This window comes from Euprymna scolopes, chromosome 10 (assembly GCF_053919585.1).
Source record: "Euprymna scolopes isolate OS-2025 chromosome 10, ASM5391958v1, whole genome shotgun sequence".
NCBI classification, from domain to species: Eukaryota; Metazoa; Mollusca; class Cephalopoda; order Sepiida; family Sepiolidae; genus Euprymna; species Euprymna scolopes.
This window is the reverse complement of record NC_136491.1, coordinates 2,407,341-2,427,500: the sequence shown is the minus strand read 5'-3', so window position 1 is coordinate 2,427,500 and position 20,160 is coordinate 2,407,341. Positions and strand designations below refer to the sequence as shown.

At 34.9% G+C, this 20,160-nt stretch overlaps 1 protein-coding gene across 4 annotated transcripts in view; it reads left to right on the top strand.

Moving 5' to 3' along the window:
• The window catches only part of LOC145285787 (uncharacterized), a 233,046-nt gene extending 213,353 nt beyond the window's left edge, over positions 1 to 19,693 (top strand). For all 4 annotated transcript variants that reach the window (XM_080134156.1, XM_080134154.1, XM_080134155.1 and 1 more), the window contains exons 2-4: positions 9,641 to 9,734; positions 16,766 to 16,854; positions 18,901 to 19,693. In XM_080134156.1, the coding sequence (XP_079990282.1) occupies positions 9,649 to 9,734; positions 16,766 to 16,854; positions 18,901 to 18,992 (267 nt within the window). In that variant the 5' untranslated portion in view covers positions 9,641 to 9,648 and the 3' untranslated portion in view covers positions 18,993 to 19,693. The remainder of the gene's footprint in view (positions 1 to 9,640; positions 9,735 to 16,765; positions 16,855 to 18,900) is intronic.
• The last annotated feature ends 467 nt before the right edge of the window (positions 19,694 to 20,160 follow it).

The window sequence follows — 20,160 nt, the reverse complement described above, 5'->3', positions numbered from 1 at the left end:
GTATATTTGTTTTTTTTTAAGTCGGGTTCTATTTAACCCATAGTTGGGACGCTAACAGGTACTACCACTCCGGGTCAGAGTGGACCTGGGAGCAATGGCAATTAAAGGGTGGCTCCACACTCCCCAAAGCCCGCAAGCTGGAGCCTCACCATCGGATATAGTTTAAGGTCATATCCAGGACCCCCATTGAGGGAATTTTACCGTCTGCAGGGAGCAGTCGGCGTATTCTAATGCCCGACCGACAGGGCCGAAATATAATACATAAAAATATAATACGTAAAAATATAATACGTAAAAATATAATACGTAAAAATATAATAGGTAAAAATATAATACGTAAAACTATAATACGTAAAAAATATAATACGTAAAAATATATTACGTAAAAATATAATACGTAAAAATATAATACGTAAAAATATAATACGTAAAATATAATACGTAAAAAATATAATACGTAAAAAATATAATACGTAAAAAATATAATACGTAAAAATATAATACGTAAAAATATAATACGTAAAAATATAATACGTAAAAAATATAATACGTAAAAATATAATAGGTAAAAATATAATACGTAAAAATATAATACGTAAAAATATAATACGTAAAAAATATAATACGTAAAAATATAATACGTAAAAAATATAATACGTAAAAATATAATACGTAAAAATATAATACGTAAAAAATATAATACATAAAAATATAATACGTAAAAATATAATACGTAAAAATATAATACGTAAAAATATAATACGTAAAAATATAATACGTAAAAATATAATACGTAAAATATAATACGTAAAAAATATAATACGTAAAAAATATAATGCGTAAAAATATAATACGTAAAAATATAATACGTATAAATATATACGCAAAAATATAATACGTAGCTTTAAATTATAAACACGTGCAATTTAGTTAACCAGATGTTAATGTACGTCATAATAAATGACATTAATTTATTTAATTTAACGTGTTTTCAAAATGTAAAGAACATGTATTAGTGACATTATTTATTCGTGATGAAAATAAAGTCTTCATAACTGGAAAACACAGCATAGACAAATATATGCAATCATATAAATGAATTATACGCAATATTTTAATTCGCCTTTGCTTTATTTTACTGAAAAACGAAGGTAAATTTAATACATATATGAAATGATAATTAATGTTATTTGTATTAGTTTTATCCTCCTCTCCTTTATGACTCCTTCTAAATTTCCTTACATGCATTTTTCTAAACATTAAAACCGTCTCGTCGAATCAGTGGCGAAATACATTAACAATGCCTTATTGCACCAGCGTTTTCCTTTTGTGAGTTGATTATAGATTGCATAGTTCGCATGATTAACAAACATTTTTTTACTGGAAAACATTGTTATAGCAATAAAACGTTACACTATGTATTTCAAGTATAGTAAGTTTTATGAAAAAAATCAAAATTATTTCTTTTGACAACTAATTGATATTTTCTGATTTTTGATGAAAGTGAGAATTATCGTATAAATTTTTAAAAAAACTAAACGTGGGAATAATTTATGTCAAGACTAGTTAAACTGTACAATTGTTTAATTTCTTTTAATTTTTCTTTAGCGAGTGATTCACGGCCGTGTTTTTATGTTTTTATTTACTTTTTGTTGATAATTCTCAACACAGCTCACAAGTTGATGCGACACATTTGTTAATGATCTAGATAAAGAAATTTTTAGTTTTCTAATGAATTCTGGTCAATAAAATAAAAAAAACTTTCAGACATTTAAAATGTAGAGTATACATGATTATATTACTGATTTCTTAAGTATATAATGTATGCATATACATACATATATATATATTGAATATATATATATATTCAATATATATATATAAAAATATATATTTAATACATATATATATATATATATATATTCAATATATATATATATATTCAAAATATATATATATATTCAAAACTTATATATATTAAAAATTAAGTTTTCAATTTGTATTTCTTGTCGAATAATAAACTACTGTAAAGTCTAACTACAGTTTGATTGGTTTTCCTATATATATATATATATATATATATATATATATATATATATATATATATATATATACAAGCTAAGTAAAAATTCCTAACTGTTCGCATATAATTTAAAGCTAATATTCTTTCCATTTTCAGGCATATTGTAACCGATAACTTTTCTTCACTTAAATAGACTATTTCGCCGCTTACAATGCCATGTCACTTAATTAATAAGTCAATGCTATAGTAAAGACAAACTCGGTAAAAAAAGAAATTATGCTAAGTTATTTAGAGGACATGAAAACTTTATTTAAGTACGATACTTAATATAATCAGCCATCGAAAAAAAAAATTTAAAAAAAAAATTTTTTTTTTTTTTTTTTTAAGAAAAAAAAAATAAAAAGTTATAAACATCAGTGACCCCCCCCTTGCTTGTACACGTCCATTTCCTTTCCGGATCCCTGCTCCGAACTTATGCTCGTGATCCATCATCTCATCTGAAGATGAGGGGCTCTTATGCCTTACACAACAATTTATCAGTCTATACTATTGTCTATAAACTGATATCATCAACAATTAGATAAGATGTTTTTAAATTTCCCCTCTTGACAAAATTGCAAACCGGAATGCAAACGGATTTTCCTTTGCGTTAGAGGATTGAACTGAAGCAGTATACTTAATATGTACAATACGTGCGTACTAAACTAAACCACCTTTGTTACCTATATACAATCGCCTATACTGAATCTTCATCGGCTCAAAGCTCTCTGTATCCCCAGACTCTTAATTTCTCAAATCTTATATCACCAAGACATCCTTCTTAATTGATACAAGAATCCTCCTGAGCAGTTCAACATCCAGTGATCATATATCCAATCCTCATGAAACTGCTTATATCACCCTGAATATTACCTTAAATCTTTATTCTATCCCTAAGCAAAGTAGAACACCTAATAACACTCTAGTCAACTACTTTTAAAATTAGAAAAACCCAGTTTCAATATTAGAAGTACATCGTCCCTCACCTTGACTACGGACTTTTGCAATAAGTCATGAAACTATTGTACCTAAAATTCCTCTCCAAACTACAAAATACTGCTGCTTGTATACTAAGCAAGTACCTCCTATAGATACTTTACCTCCAAGATGACTGCCTTGTCTGTTTTGCATGACAAACCTTATTATTTTTTACTTAAATTCTCTTTCTCCTGATCACTAACAAATCAAATCTGCTCTACTTCCTAAGTTGACACTAAACAAATCCGTCTCACGTAACTTAGATGGGTCCTTGCTCTCCGCCCTTGACCTTAACAAACTCGCAAATCGATACCCATTAACACCTAAAATTTCCTAGGCATGCTCCCGATTATAACTCCCAACCCATAACCAAGCTTCTAAGTAAATACTTACTAGACTTAGTCCAATACATTGACTTAAAGTAATCTATAATGAACAGTAACCGTTAATATCTCTTTATTAAGAGATAGTATTGCAATAATTATTACACAAACTAAACCGGTACTCATTGAAATAAAAACTTCCGGATATTAAGAGAAAGGCGAAGTCATTCTCCTTAGTTGTAGTCTAAAGGCAACTTACTCAAATTGTCTAAAATTCCATGCATTCGTATACAATACTACTTATCCATCCATCTATACTTTTACTATACTTACAGAATATGCAATAACCTATATCTATCAGGTATAACTGTACTCCATATCAAATGTTCTCTTGTCTCTATACTGAACATATCTAATCTTTCAGTCTTACTAAATGTCCGGTTTGGGCACCAAATCAGAATTTCTAATAGAAAGTAGATCATACTCTAGCACTTTATCCTAATTCCTAAACCTACTAAACCATATCTAACCATACATTCCTAAACCTACTAAACCATATCTAACCATACATTGCTAAACTTACAAAACTATATCTAACCATACATCAACTCGACTCTCTCGATCCAATACTGTAGCAAATTTAACTGCTTCCACTGCATGAATTTTTACGTATGCCCTCTCTCAGTATAAATGAAAATGGACAGCATAATAATGCCCTTTTTAAACCACACTTGAGGAGTGAAAATCTTCTGTAGAAGCTAACCTAAATGCCCGATTTTCCAGGAGATATTAACCTAAATAACCAATAAATATTAACTACCCATGCGGGGTCGCAGAAATACCTGGATTAGGACCCAGGCGCGGGGCGAACCCCCTCGGAGCTGATGGACCCGTAGGTCTTCCCAGGCCATCCGTCTAGGAGAAGGAAAACTCTGAAACTAAACCTAGGGGAGGGAGGTCTCTTCAGTCCTGGACGACAACCTTCCTAGAGCTGGTGACTCAAACAAATCACCGGTTGGCAAACCTAAACTGCTTAAGGAGGAGATAGACTCTGTCTATCGCTCGGCTTTCATACTCCTTCTTTGCCTATTGGCCAGGCGTAGAGGTACTATCACAGGGACTCGCTTGAATCACCCAGTGGTTGACCTTGTTTCCTGACTAGGGTAATGAACGCCGCTTTTCCCCACTCCTGCCACATCCCATCCCCCTAAACTGGACACAGTGGGGTGCTTCAGTGCCATATATGTCAGTGCAGTTGGACTGGGCTGGCTTTGCCTAATGGATTGAGGGTACCGGATTGACAGTTCCTGGCTGCTGTTTCCGACTGATAGTACAGGAGCCCTAACTCTTCGGTAGCGCTTAGAGCGGCTGCTCCATCAATAGTTGTAAAATATCGGGATGTTTGTAGTACCATGTCGCGCATGGAAAGGGACCCTGCACTCATCCCCGGTGGGCTTTCCTGAGGCCACAATCCTGTGGGTGAGGACAGCTGATGGTCTACTTGTATTGCATGTCTGGTATTCTGCACAACTACTTGTCCAGCATCCCCTCACTCATCCACCCTAACTGAAACTTTTAAATAAAATAAAATGAAATGACAGCTCAAGCAAAAGTTACGTTTAAACCAGGACCAAACTCAAAGAAAACCAACCTGCCTCCTCCCTTGAGGCTTGCATTTACTAATATCCGCGGGCTTAGAACTAACTTAGATGATGTTGAGTCATTTCTCCTTGTAAACACCCCGGATATCTTAGCATTAAGTGAAACTAACCTTCACTCCTCCATACCCTCTAACCACTTTAACATGCCTGGTTATCTCCCACTCTACCGTAAGGACTCGGACAGACATATGCATGGACTTGGAGTCTATATTCGAAACACTCTCCCCCTAACTAGAGAAATAAAACTAGAATCAGAGGGCCAGGCCTTTATGTGCTTCAGACTAAATATGCAACACAATATTAGCTACTTATATTTTCTCTACCGCTCTCCCTCAAACCAAGACTGTACCCTAATAAACAAAGTCTCAGACAGCATAGATATAGCACTCTCCCTCGATACTAGCGCACAACTACATGTATTTGGTGACTTCAATGTCCACCACAGTAACTGGCTAGGATTCTCAAATCACACAGACGTAGCTGGTAGCGCCACATATAGCTTCTCTATATCTCATTCCCTATCTCAGATGGTTACATTTCCGACACGTTTCCCAGACCAGCACGATCAACATGCCTCACTTCTAGATCTCTTTCTGACAACAGTTCCCAATGACTGTACAACAAATGCCCATAGCCCACTCGGGAATGCTGATCACGCTGTGATAATGGTAGAAATCAGCCTAAATTCTCGCCCTAAAACTGAAGACCCACTACTCAAAACAACGAGGTATTACAAAAAGGCTGATTGGGAAGCCATCAGGGAGCTCATCAGAGATGCCCCATGGCAAAATATCTTTACTCTTCCAGCGGAACAGTGTGCAAATGAGACAACTGAATTGTTCAAAACTGCTATTGAAGCACATGTTCCCGCACGGAAATACTATAGCAAGCCCCACTCCCCCCAATGGTTTACTTCTGCTTGTGCAGCTGCCATTTGTCAAAGGCAGCATGCGTTCCGCAGATTCAACCGACATAAGTCCAGCTCAAATAAACAGAAGTTTATAGAAGCTAGAAATAATTGTAAGAGAGTGATAGACACAGCTAAGTCAGATTACTCTGAAACCACCAGAAAGCGCATCGAAGCACAGAAATTAGGAACCCGGGATTTTTGGAAAATCTACAACAGCGTAGTTAATAATGGACAGTCAATTATTCCCCCACTAACAAACAATCATGAGGTTGCTTGCACGGCAACTGACAAGGCTACTCTGCTTGCCAGTCGGTTTGCCTCAAACTCCACACTGAACTCGGTACACCACTCACTCCCTGATTTTCCTCTGCGAACAGACGCCACACTTGACGACTTGAAAATCACCCCTTCTCAGGTACATGCTATTATAAAAAACCTAGACACCTCTAAAGCATGTGGACCAGATCTCATCCCGGCTGTGCTATTAAAAAAATGCTCTGCCGAGGTTGCTCCAGTTCTGTCCAAACTTTACAATAAATGCCTTAACGAATCTTGTTTTCCCGACTGCTGGAAAACCGCCTCTGTGGTACCAGTCTTCAAGAATTCTGGTGAAAGAACTGACCCACTAAATTATCGCCCCATTAGCCTCCTCCCGCTTTTCGCCAAAATATTTGAGTCCTTAGTTAATAAAGCCCTAGTCCAGCACCTAACAGCTGCTAAACTCTTGACTGACAAACAATATGGATTCAGGCAAGCCCGTTCAACAGCAGATATCTTAACTGTAGTTTCTGAACGTATATACCGTTCATTGGATAAAACAGGGGAGGGTAGAGCGGTGGCCCTTGATATATCTAAGGCTTTTGACAGGGTATGGCACGATGGTCTTCTAAGGAAAATTAGATCATATGGAATCACTGGAAGAATTCATAACGTAATTAAATCCTTCTTAAGTAATAGAAAAATCAAAGTTGTCCTCGACGGACGTACATCCAAACAATATGACATAAATGCGGGAGTGCCTCAGGGGTCTATCCTTGGACCTCTATTGTTCCTGATATTCATAAACGACCTCCCTGATAATATTGTTTCGGAGATGGGTATATTTGCCGATGACACCACTCTCTATAACAGATATGAGGGGAAAACAAATGAACACATATCCAAGAAAATGGCAGAAACACTAGAGGATGACCTCCAATCCGTAGTGGAATGGGGACAAAAATGGTTGGTCTCATTCAATGCTGCTAAGACTAAGCTTGTTTCCTTCAATAACTACAAGAAACCTTCTCTACCACCAATAGCAATGGCCAAGAACACATTGCCTGAAAGTACTTCTTTTAAACTCCTCGGCCTAACGTTTACAGGGAATATGAACTTGAATAGATACATTGAGAGCATTGCCAAGGCTGCTGCAAGGAAGGTTGGCTCCCTCTACCGTGCTAGAAAACTACTTACGCCTGCCAGTATCCTATACCTCTATAAGGCAACCATTCGCCCATGTATGGAGTACTGTTGTCACATCTGGGCTGGTGCATCTGCTACTTGTCTCTCGCTCCTGGACAGGGTTCAAAAAAGAGTCGCAAACCTGATAGGTCCTGAACTGTCATCTGGGCTTCAACCTCTGTCCCATCGACGAGATGTTGCATCCCTCTGCCTGTTCTACAAATACTTTAATGGTAAATGCTCTGACGAACTGCAAACTTGTACCTCCCCGACGTAACTACCCCCGACAAACCCGACAAGCTACTAAGTCTCATCCCTTTACAGTGGAGATCCCTAGGTGCAAGAAAGCCTTTTACTCCAATAGTTTCTTCCCCAGAACTGCGGGTCTTTGGAACTCCCTTCCGGGATTCTGCTTTCCCAACTGCAATGATATGCAGAAGTTCAAGTGTAATGTTAACAAACATCTTTCTACTCTTCTCCCTTCATAATGACCCCGCTAATTAATTCCCTAATAGTAGCCCCCTGCTTCAAAGTGGCACTGTGCCTTGTTTGGGGTGAAAATTGAATAAAAAAAAAAAAAAAGTATGTTATCATAGAATGTAACTTTAACAAAGTAAAACTTATCACTATAAATAAAGTTTAACATTATTAAAAGAATCAAACTAATATATTTAATAACAAGTTTTATAAAACTTTATTATATTAACAGAACAATGAGGGAAAGTAAAAGGGAAAATTAAAAAAAAACGCCTTTTGGCATTTCGGAATTAAATTTTTCTCATGAGAAATGGTGAAATTGGGCAGAATTATACAAAATGCAAATATAAATAAAGTCTGGCTTTGAAAATTTTTACATAGATCTTCTCTTTTCCCATCAATTCACATCAATTCACATCAATTCTACCGGTATTTTAAAGATTTTATGTTTTACAATTATTTTCAAGATGTATGAGGATTGCACAAAGACTTTATTCCCCACACATTTTCATTTTGTTGGATTTGTAAACAGTTGCTATATTCTTCGATTTCCAGACTTTTACTCTAAATATTTCATTTGAACTTGTATAAATATGTTTTATGTTTTTTTGCTCGTCTGAACTCCAATCTCTGGTCCCCCTCGCCAATCTTTCACGAAAAACACCCGTCCAGCTGAATCCACTGTGAAAATTTTCCCCCACTCTATATCTGTGCCTAAATCAAAACGCGGATTCCATGAACAAAGCTTCTTTCTTAGAACTGCACGCCTGTGGAACTCTGTTCCGTCTGCCTGCTTCCCACCGGACTACAACTTGGATGTCTTCAAGTCCAATGTTAACAAATTCCTAATGAACCGCCCCTTAAGTAAACACTTCATCAAATCTCCACACTAACGTAATGTACTTGCAATAACCCTTATCCCTGAGTGGCTTCCGGATCTTGATAAGTGGTGATCACTGTGTAAAAAAAAACAAAAACGTTTTTAATCCAGCTTTTTTTATCCTATTTCTGTACTATTGTATTCATCTATGTATTACCGTATCCTTTATTTGCTTTTTTCGATCTCTTTCCCTTCTTCTCATTTATGTTTCCTTTTTCATTATTTGCTCTTTTTTGATGATCCCCATCATTTCATAGTGACCAATATTTTTACGCACTAATATATAACCGTTCTGATTTACTTTTATATATTGTAATTGGTTTTATTATAGATTGAATATTTTTTTATCGGGTTATACTTTTCTTTCATTAAATGTTATTAAGTAAACTAAATGTTATTAAGTAATTTTTATCTATATTTGCATTGCGTATAATTCTGCCCTTGTCTCCTCTTCTGATGAAAAGCTTTTATCTTCGAATGCTATAGGTTAAAATGATTTCTTTTTCTTAACTCTCTTTTTTATTTTTTTTGTTATTGTTTTGATCATATAATAAAGTTATATATAACATTTATTCCCTGACCTTATTTAATATATATATATATATATATATATATATATATGACTAAAAGTCCGTATTCTAAATTTAAAAATGTTGTGCATCATACTGTATATTTCTTTCTGCATGGGTATTTATAGAATCGGTGTAAGGCACCGTAAATGATGATATATAATTTCTGATGGTGTGTTCAACTGAATCATTTACTTCGATGCAAAGTTATCTGTGTTGATTTTTTGCATCTACAAAACTGCAAAACGCATTTAATTACGGTTTGTATATTATTCATTGTTTCTCTTTTGAGGTTTTAGTTGATTGTAAGTTCAATGTCTCTATTTTATATTCCCAGTTTTGGTGATGTCTCAAGGAAAATGCAGCCCAGAGGAAATTATGGAATGTTCCTTCAAAGAAATCCGTGATATGGATTTCGCAGAGAAATGCAAGTAATTATATTTATACATTTTATATTTGAATTAATCCTAAGTAATACATTAATATTCGTTTTCATTTGTACTACGTTATAATAAAAATTGTTCTGAATAAAATACTGCATCTTTACAGTTTTATGTAGTGGATTAACTAGCATAGACAGCAACATTAATAAATCAGGTGTTTGTGTATTAGATACTAATATCTACGAAAACCTTTGCGACAGTTATATATCTATTGAAGTAATAATAAATACAGATATATCCTACACGTTGTTTGGTAGAGGTTCCTGACAGTTATGGCCCCCAGGAAAATGACGTGTATTTCGGTTACATGTTCTTTTTAATCATGCAATTGTGTATTACCGGACTAAATAGCCGCAACCGTGACCTAAACCTGCATACAAATTTTGCCTTAAATTGGTAAGCACAGTAATATGTTCCCGACAGCATATAATGTGAAACACCAATTTAAGTTGACTAAAAAACATGTTTGCGTACAAAAAAACATTATAAAATAAAAGTGCTTTTATGACACTTGGCTGACTACATCTGAAATTCACAAAGGAAACCTGAAAATTGTACAATATTCGAATATGTTTACGAGGCGAGAAAACGCATTTAATGCATTAGTAACCAAACATAAAAATCTGACAATAAACTCGGTCGTGTATAATTTTACTATAAAACATATCTATCTGTAGTTGTGAAATATTGTAAAAATGCCATATGCACAGAAATTTACATGGCGAAACGATAAAATTATAAAAGAGACGATATTATTCTATTCCAGTTTGATGAAAACCGGTTTTCTGGGGGGGGTCGGACTAGCTAGTATAACTTAAAGTGACACAATGTTCAACGAGCGAGATCGGAGATGTGCCGTTATACAACTCATGCTCTCTACCGATCCATGTTATGGCAACAGGACCATTGCCAGCACCCTCATAATCCATCGCTTACTTGCGACGAATAACATGGATATACACAGGGTAGTAAAAACAAAGTTTCCATCCACGGTTGTTGTCCTTGGTGTGGTTTCAAGTGAGAGCCGCATCATGCACTTCACATCCTCGAAGTCGGCTTGAAAGTCAACACCAAAATGTACCTGAATTTGCTGAAGTGTGGTGATCCCCTGGTGCAATAAGGTGGTTTCTGGCAGATACTAAGTGTGGCAGTATGGCTCGGCGCCGGCCCCCAAATCCAAATAGACTTAGGCTTGGCTTCAGAAGGAGTGCTAGGACTTTGTACCCTTCTCTCACTAACTTCCCACCTTCCCCGATCTGAACCGGCTGGATTACTTCGTTTGGTCATACGTCGAGAACATCACCGACATATCCTTCTACAACACCAAAGCCAGCCTGGTCGCAGCCATCCGCCGAATTTTAAGCGATGTGTTTGCAATAGTTTCATCCCAAACAAGAGCTAATATTAGGACAATGTCTAACAGAATACTGTGTGGAGTTGAGCAGCGAAAATATCTGTTAAAATTACATTTAAACTTGCACACGTTAGTACGGTCACGAAAAGCAGGAAACATGGAGGAAATTCAAAACCCTACCTGATGGGAGATTCTATTCAGGTAGAAAACTTTCCAGCATTTAGAGAGTCTTAATATTAAATGGGTGAGATTTTGTTGCATATCAGGCTAGCCGTAGGTAAATACGTTGAAAGAATGTTACTCTGAGTTCATTAGAACACATTCTATTAGAGTACTTGGGAAACACGAACAGGGAGGCAAAATGGACGATAAAACAGAAGTTAGAACTTTGACGGTAGTGCGAGTCCTATTAGATTACAGACTCTTTTTTAAACTTCTTCAAGAGTAAGAAGTTAATGATGATTACAGCAGCTCAAATGTTACTATATTAAACCATGCTCGGGGGAGTTGTGACCTTTTAAAGATAATTTTCGAGCACGGTTGAATGAGTCTGCCTTTTTGCAGCAGCCTTGGCAATATCCTCAATATATTTGTTCCATATACTCTGTGAATATTAAGTCCAAAATTTTTAGGATTATTTTTTTTTTAATTAGGGTGTAATTTCTATTGGTAATAAGTGGTTGAGAATGCTTTATAATTGTTAAAGTTTTAGTAATATTAAAGGTTACCACTCATTGACTGAAAATCGTTTTCTAGAGCTTCTGCTATTTTCTTTGATATCCGTTTTCCTTTCTGCATATTATATAGCGTTGTGTCATCAGCAAATATATCCATCACGGACACAATTTTCTCAGAGAAGTTTTTGATGAATATCAAAAAATAAAATTCAAAGGATAGAGAATACATGTATTCTAATTATATTGTTTAGAGGTACTGTCATCAAGAATAACCTGAATGTCTCCATTATCAAGGAAGAATCGAATTATGTGAAGTATTTGTCATGAAATACCATTTTGTTTTCATGAGAATCCTTTCATGCTATCCCATCCAAAAGTTTCCCTTGCTTTATCCAGTACATAGTATATCCGTTCAGACCAAATATGATTGATTAAATGCATACAATTAGTATGAAAAAAGCGTACAAATCACAAAATAGTGAACTAGTATATGATTGATGAACAACTCAAAGATTTTTACGAGGACAGATGGGAGTGATCAGCCGATAATTGAGTAGGACAATATTTTCTTCAGATTTCTTGAAAACTAATAGAATGAGGGCAATTGTCCGGCTATCAGGTTAGTAAAACTCTACTGGGCATTTGTTAAAGAGTTTGGGAAGGATCAGTGGGGCATTTCTTATTAGTATAGAAGGGATGAGTTCGTATCCACCCGCCTTGGATGTATCTAGGTATTTTATTATATCACACCTGGGTGATTTTCTAATTTCAAGTGTTGCTTCTATTTGCAAACTGAAATTTAGGGAGGGTAGTTTATAGGGTCTAAGGTGGAGTTCGAAAGCGGAGCACCGGTCAAGTAGGTCAGCTTTCTCAGTTGCCATGTCAGCGACCTAATAGTTGTTAAATAGTCGGAGAATTGTTTATTATTCATTATTTGCTACATTTCCCGTAGTTACAAGTGACTCGATTTCGGTATGCCTTCTCTTGGTTTCAGGTATCTCACGATTATCTCTTGTTTCTATAAGCGTTTGTCAATCTGTACTCGAATTAGTGTTGATGGATCAGCGCAATGCATGCTTCCCTTGGCCCCATGAGGATAGTAGGGCTTGCTCCAAATTTTTTCGTGTAGGAATATAACCTTCAATGCTTGCTTTAAACTATTCAGTTTTCTCATTGACACATTGTTCAGTAGGTATCAGAAATGATATGAAGCATATGTTATTGAGGCAGGCCATAAAAATGACCGTCTGTGTAAGAGAACGACCTATAGAGAAACGGTGCGTGCTGCTGTCAACTGTGTTTGTGTTACTCAATAAACCAAGACAACTACTGTGGTGAACATTGAAATCACGGATGCTATGTTTCTTCAACTGTGTCTGAAACGGACAACTTAGGGGATTTGAGTCGGACTGGACTTTTGTTCTGATCAAATTGTGGAAGTTTCAAAAAGTAACTTTTAGAATTTTCCATGAGGTGTTACACAGAGCTGTCTACTAAACTTTCTCAGCCATTATTACGACTCAGCACTTGGCATAAATAAGCCATCAAAGTTTGAGCGATCTTGATTGGATAACGCGTGGGATTTAATAGAAACTGTAGACGAAGCACATGTTCTCCATGTTTTGCACGAGTCTCTCTCAACTTCTTGAACCGTTCTAATATTTCGGTAGGAAAATTAAAGAAAAAACCTTCTACTTTGTTTTATTAGATTTAAAGATAAATATCTTAAAGATTGTTGCAATTTTTTTTACCTTTAACTGATAGATAGTAGGATTCTGAAAACAGGGAATGTTTACAGTGTTTATTCTTTCGTAGCCACACTGTTTAAGTAATTGCGTGATGCAATCAATTCTTTAGACGTTGCAGCTGATATAAAGAGTATACAGTTCGAGAATAATTTATTGTGCGAATATTATTTTCCTATTAGGCTTGAAACATGATTACTCATCAATTAAATTTCTATAATTTAGATGAGATTGCGATACCAAAATGCCACTATATATTCTGTTAATTATATTTGGTGATTGTTTAATAAGCCTCTTGCTTTCGGAGAGTCAAACTTGTAGGTGTGAAACTGGAATTTGTCCAAACTTAAGAGTTGCCCTATTGGATAAGCTGAAAAAAACTATTGTGGCGCTGGACACACACACTCCATTGTCAGGCCTTTATGTGCGTATATTTTGACAAAGTTTAGTTAGAATCGATTTAGTTCGTATTGGTTAAAAGGATTTGGAAACGGAGTTATAAAAAGAACGGTTCAGTGATGGTAATTGGTATCAAGTATGTTCTCATCTTCAAATCGAAAAAAAAATTGATTTTGAAAGTCTTTCTCAATTTTCTGCTGATACTGCAATTAACCGCCTCTGTGGTACCAGTCTTCAAGAATTCTGGTGAAAGAACTGACCCACTAAATTATCGCCCCATTAGCCTCCTCCCGCTTTTCGCCAAAATATTTGAGTCCTTAGTTAATCAAGCCCTAGTCCAGCACCTAACAGCTGCTAAACTCCTGACTGACAAACAATATGGATTCAGGCAAGTCCGTTCAACAGCAGATATCTTAACTGTAGTTTCTGAACGTATATACCGTTCATTGGATAAAACAGGGGAGAGTAGAGCGGTAGCCCTTGATATATCTAAGGCTTTTGACAGGGTATGGCACGATGGTCTTCTAAGGAAAATTAGATCATATGGAATCACTGGAAGAATTAATAATGTAATTAAATCCTTCTTAAGTAATAGAAAAATCAAAGTTGTCCTCGACGGTCGTACATCCAAACAATACGACATAAATGCGGGAGTACCTCAGGGGTCTATCCTTGGACCTCTATTATTCCTGATATTCATAAATGACCTCCCTGATAAAATTGTTTCGGAGATGGGTATATTTGCCGATGACACCACTCTCTATAACAGATATGAGGGGAAAACAAATGAAAACATATCCAAGGAAATGGCAGAAACTCTAGAGGATGACCTTCAATCCGTAGTGGAATGGGGACAAAAATGGTTGGTCACATTCAATGCTACTAAGACTAAGCTTGTTTCCTTCAATAACTACAAGAAACCTTCTCTACCACTAATAGCAATGGCCAAGAACACATTGCCTGAAATTACTCCTCGGCCTAACGTTTACAGGGAATATGAACTGGAATAGATACATTGAGAGCATTGCCAGGGCTGCTGCAAGGAAGGTTGGCTCCATCTACCGTGCTAGAAAACTACTTACGCCTGACAGTATCCTATACCTCTATAAGGCCACCATTCGCCCATGTATGGAGTACTGTTGTCACATCTGGGCTGGTGCATCTGCTGCTTGTCTCTCGCTCCTGGACAGGGTTCAAAAGAGAGTCGCCAACCTGATAGGTCCTGAACTGTCATCTAGGCTTCAACTTCTGTCCCATCGACGAGATATTGCATCCCTCTGCCTGTTCTACAAATACTTTAATGGTGAATGCTCTGACGAACTGCAAACACTTGTACCTCCCCGACGTAACTACCCCCGACAAACCCGACAAGCTACTAAGTCTCATCCCATTACAGTAGAGATCCCTAGGTGTAAGAAAGCATTTTACTCCAATAGTTTCTTCCCCAGAACTGCGGGTCTTTGGAACTCTCTTCCGTGATTCTGCTTTCCCAACTACAATGATATGCAGAAGTTCAAGTGTAATGTTAACAAACATCTTTCTACTCATCTCCCTTCATAATGAACCCGCTAATTAATCCCTAATAGTAGCCCCCTGCTTCAAAGTGGCAGTGTGCCTTGTTTGGGGTAAAAATTGAATAATAAAAAAATTTTAAAAATCGACAAAAAAAAACTTCTCTAAAGATCATATGCGCTGTTGAGAACTCAATGCGCTGGTCTGACCAGATTTCTTTCTGTTATTTTATTTTTGTTGATAACGTTAGGAAACGTTGAAATGTATCTGTTATAGAAAGTTATCCGGCTAAGATTGTGGCACACTGTCTCTTGAGGCAGTACCTAGTAAATCAATTTTTTAGAACAAAATTATAAATAATATTTACCTAAATGTTCCAAACATAATGTTATAATAATGCCAATTAGTTTTTTCTCCAATCTAAAGAGATCAGGAATATTTCCTTAAATGTGTTTACTTCGAAAATATTATGTCTAAACACTTGAAATTCTTTATGCAAGTTACTTTGACATAGATCAAACTTTTTAATTCGATTGTAATCGAAAACAATAAATGCTAAGGAGTCAGAATTGGGACCAAAGTTAAAAACAAAAAACTGACCTTTGTGGTCTCTAGCAAATAGCCCAGCTAATTCTTGGTCTAAGCATTTGAAATTTTACATAATGTGAATTCCGACACCGGGCAAGCTTTTTAATCGGTTTTTAGCCCAAAATTTGTTTGCAAATGGGGTCAAACTTCAAAAGAATTTCCCTTTGCGGTCTCTAGCAAACTATTCAGCCAATTTTGGATCTAAACCTTTGAAATTTTACATAAAGGGTATTCAGACATGCAACAAGCTTTTTAATTAGTTTTTGTGCGAAAATGTGGCTACCAAGAGATCAAAGTTTAAAGTGTTGACCTTTGCAGACGCTACCAAACTCCTTCTCCGCCAATTTTCGGTCTAAACATTTGAAATTTGAGATGTAGGTTACCTGGACATGAGTTAAACTTTTAATACATATAAACACATGCACATAAAGTTATGAACAGTATATAAAGCCTGAGTAAAGCCGGGCTGAACTGATAGTATGTTCTGTAAATAGTTTCTAAACATTCAAACTGAGAATTACAACCTAGACAGAACATATGGGATGACTTAAACATTATTTTATTTTCTAAAGAATTGAACCTTTGTTTCGAAAATATCAAAATCATTGAAAATATTTCGTCATATTACATGATTTTTTTATGAATAAATTTTGGTGGCAACAAATATCAACTTGACGTCCTAAATTTTGTAATTTGGAAATATATAAAAACTTCAATAAAACTGTGCTTATTATTTTTTGGCAGAGCAATTCAGAAAGCTATTGAATGTTACAACAACACTGGTTGTGCCAAGGTTCCAGACATCAGTAAACTTTTGGAAGTCTATGGATGTTGTAAGTATAAAATGATTCAATACAAACCTGTAAACAAACAATATAGAAAGTGTGTAAATTAGTGGGAAATTCCAGTAAAATTTAAATGTTTATTTTGTTTCTAAATGTTAGATTATTTCGATTCAACCATTATTCCCATCTTGAATGTTATTCGCATAACTTTGGGGCCGATTTAACATCCGACTTTCTTCAAGTGTATTTGATTGAACTCGGGAACCTTTCTGCCGAACTCTGTAATCTACACTGACTTTTGAACGTAACTTTCTTTAACCCATTGGATAGCATTCTCCCGTTTTCTCAACCAGTACCAAGTAGAACGATGAAGTAATTCTTAATGATATTCTTAGTATCACCCGCACTGATGATTGAACCTTCAATCTCCAGAGGAGCGTCACTTGGAACTGATTTTTATTTAGTACAGTCCAGTACTTGTATACGAAATCGGGTACAGTTTGGTCTAGAACACACCAAGGAATTGTTACAGCCAATGTTGTAAATATATAAATTGTTCTGCGGTTCCCTAGTAGATATACTTTCCATGCACAGAAGTAGAGACTTCTGTCTGTTAGCTTGCATCGGTGACTATTGTTGAGAGGTGAGTTTTTGTGTGAGTAATTATGTGGAAGAGATTCAAAGAGAGTTATCGGAAGAGAACATAAGTGAAATGGCGAGAAATTACGTGCGAGGTGGCAGAAGGTGAAGGGGAAGGAATTGACAATTTTCAGCTTCTTCCTTCCTGTCAAGTATGTCTACGTGACAGAACTAATATAGGTATCCGACAACTCTGATCGCATGCCACCGAAAGTGAATATTTCTTTTAATTTCTGTCCTGTGATTCTTGATGAATATGAAATAATCATTTAGGACTATTAAGCGGGCAGATTTCGTATTTATTGTTAGAGAGCTAATTCTGTTGAACTCGGGAACCTTTCTGTCGAACTCTGTAATCTACATTGACTTTTAAACGTAACTCTCTTTAACCAATTGGGTAGCATTTTCCTGGTCTGTCAACCATATATATATATATATATATATATATATATATATATATATATATATATGTGTGTGTGTGTGTGTGTGTGTGTGTGTATATATATATATATATATATATATATATATATATATATATATATATATATATATATATATAGTAGTAGTAATTTATAAAATATATATGGCGATTAAGCTACACTGAATATTCTGCGTTTCATCCACTCTAGGATTCTCCAGGCTTATGCGCGCATAAGCCTGAGGAATCCTAGAGTTGATGAAACGCGGAATAATCAGTGTAGCTTAATCGCCATATATATTTTATAAATTACTAACTAGCTCTACCTACGTATTGAGCATTTTTTAAGTAAATACTTAAAGTTTACGCATAAATCTATACTTTCGTATATTAATTTTATGTGAGTAAATGAAGTAGTTATATATATATATATATATATATATGGGGGGGGGTGTTGGTATGTGTGTCGTATATATATATATACATATATATATGTGCATATATATATACATATAAACCTTATTAATCTTTTTTAGCATAATATTTTAATATATTTAAATATATTAAAATTCGGTAATGGTCACGAAACAATTGTAAAGAATATAAAAACGCATAACTTGATCATCTTATTTGGATCTTTATTGTCTTGATTCTGGGAAAATATTATATATATATATATATATATATATATATTTATCGATTAAATATTTACACACACACATACGTACATCTACTGTTTTTTATATATTGATTAATACTTGTATGCATGAATCGTATAATGGTTAACGTTGGTTGTCTCTCCTTCCAAATAAAAAGACAACGTAATTATTCTCAAATAAACAAAGTTTAACCATATTCTCTAATAACAAGTCCCTTCCGTTGTATTAATATTCCTTTATAATTCTGCTTCAGCTCCTAATCAATAATGTTTGATTTCATCTTTATGTCTATTTGATATGCTTGTGTTAAACGTGTTTTATATAGCCAAAACGAAGCGTGTTTCTAATTTGTTTTCAATATTTATTTGTTTATTTCAGTAAACAAAGCTTCAAACCATGTCAGCAGTGGAATGATGGTTGTTCTCGTTGGAATACAACTTCTTGGCATTTATCTCTCAAAATATATCTAAAAAGATTCACTCAGTGCTAAAAGTGTATCACCACGAGTTAAAAGCAAACACTGAAAGGGTTTATACCTATCTTGCAAAATATGAAAATAAAAAGAATATAAGTGGTACATATTTAGACAAAAACTATACATAAAATCGATTTATCAAAAACATTTTCAAATTTTAGATAAAATAATATATCTTACTGAATAATTTAGCATATTAAAAATAACCATATTTAATACTTTTTTATTCGCCTTTACTTAACGAGCTGAAAATTATTAGAGTTTAATATTATGGTAAGAGGTAAAACTGACAGTAGTAGTAATATTAACATTTAATCTTATTATCAATGCCCGTTTACATAGATTGCTTATTGTAATAGCCATTAAATTATCGCCCTTGATCAAAAGGAAAATAAAGGCAAGCATATTGTTTAAGTTCAATAAAACATGCAACCACAACTAACCCGTGTTTTTTTCTGTGTTCGTTTCTTTGGCTGCCATTTATATTTTCCAGTTCAACATCCACGGTGGACAATATTGTCCCAGTAAAAGCAGAACGGCGAAAACATAAAATGAAAATCAGGTTCTCATAATTTAATTTAAAAATCTACTTTTTCATTTAAAGTTATATTTTTATTTTTTATTTATTTATCCACATTGAGTAAATTGTTTTGTTTTATAATTAATATTTAGAATAAAATTATTTTTAATTGAAAATATTGTCTTTCTATTATTTTTATTTTTGTTTGTCTTATTATTTTGTTATTTTTTGGTTCCAAAACGAAGCATATTAAAACTGATAGTGCATGGCTACTGTGACAAGGGCAACATTTATTACACCAGACAACTTAAGTGAGGTCAAAAGCAAGATTTTTGTTCACATTATATACAAATTTCGGCATATTGGAAAAAGGGAGTAGAGAGGAAGTTCGAAAGGTAAGCGATCCGAACAAAGGAGCTATTAAGGTAGACACTTATTGGCATCTAAGGAACTCTACAGCGAAGGGGTAATATTTTGCTGCCTGTCTGATGGGTCGTAAGTACGTTAATAATGGCAGACGCCCTGAAATTATTTAGACGCAGTACTGCAACGATATAACAGGGATTCGGGCTTGGCAGTCAGTCCATAACGTACAGGGTGGAACGATGTAATTGTCACGTTAGAAAAAACGACATGATTCCAT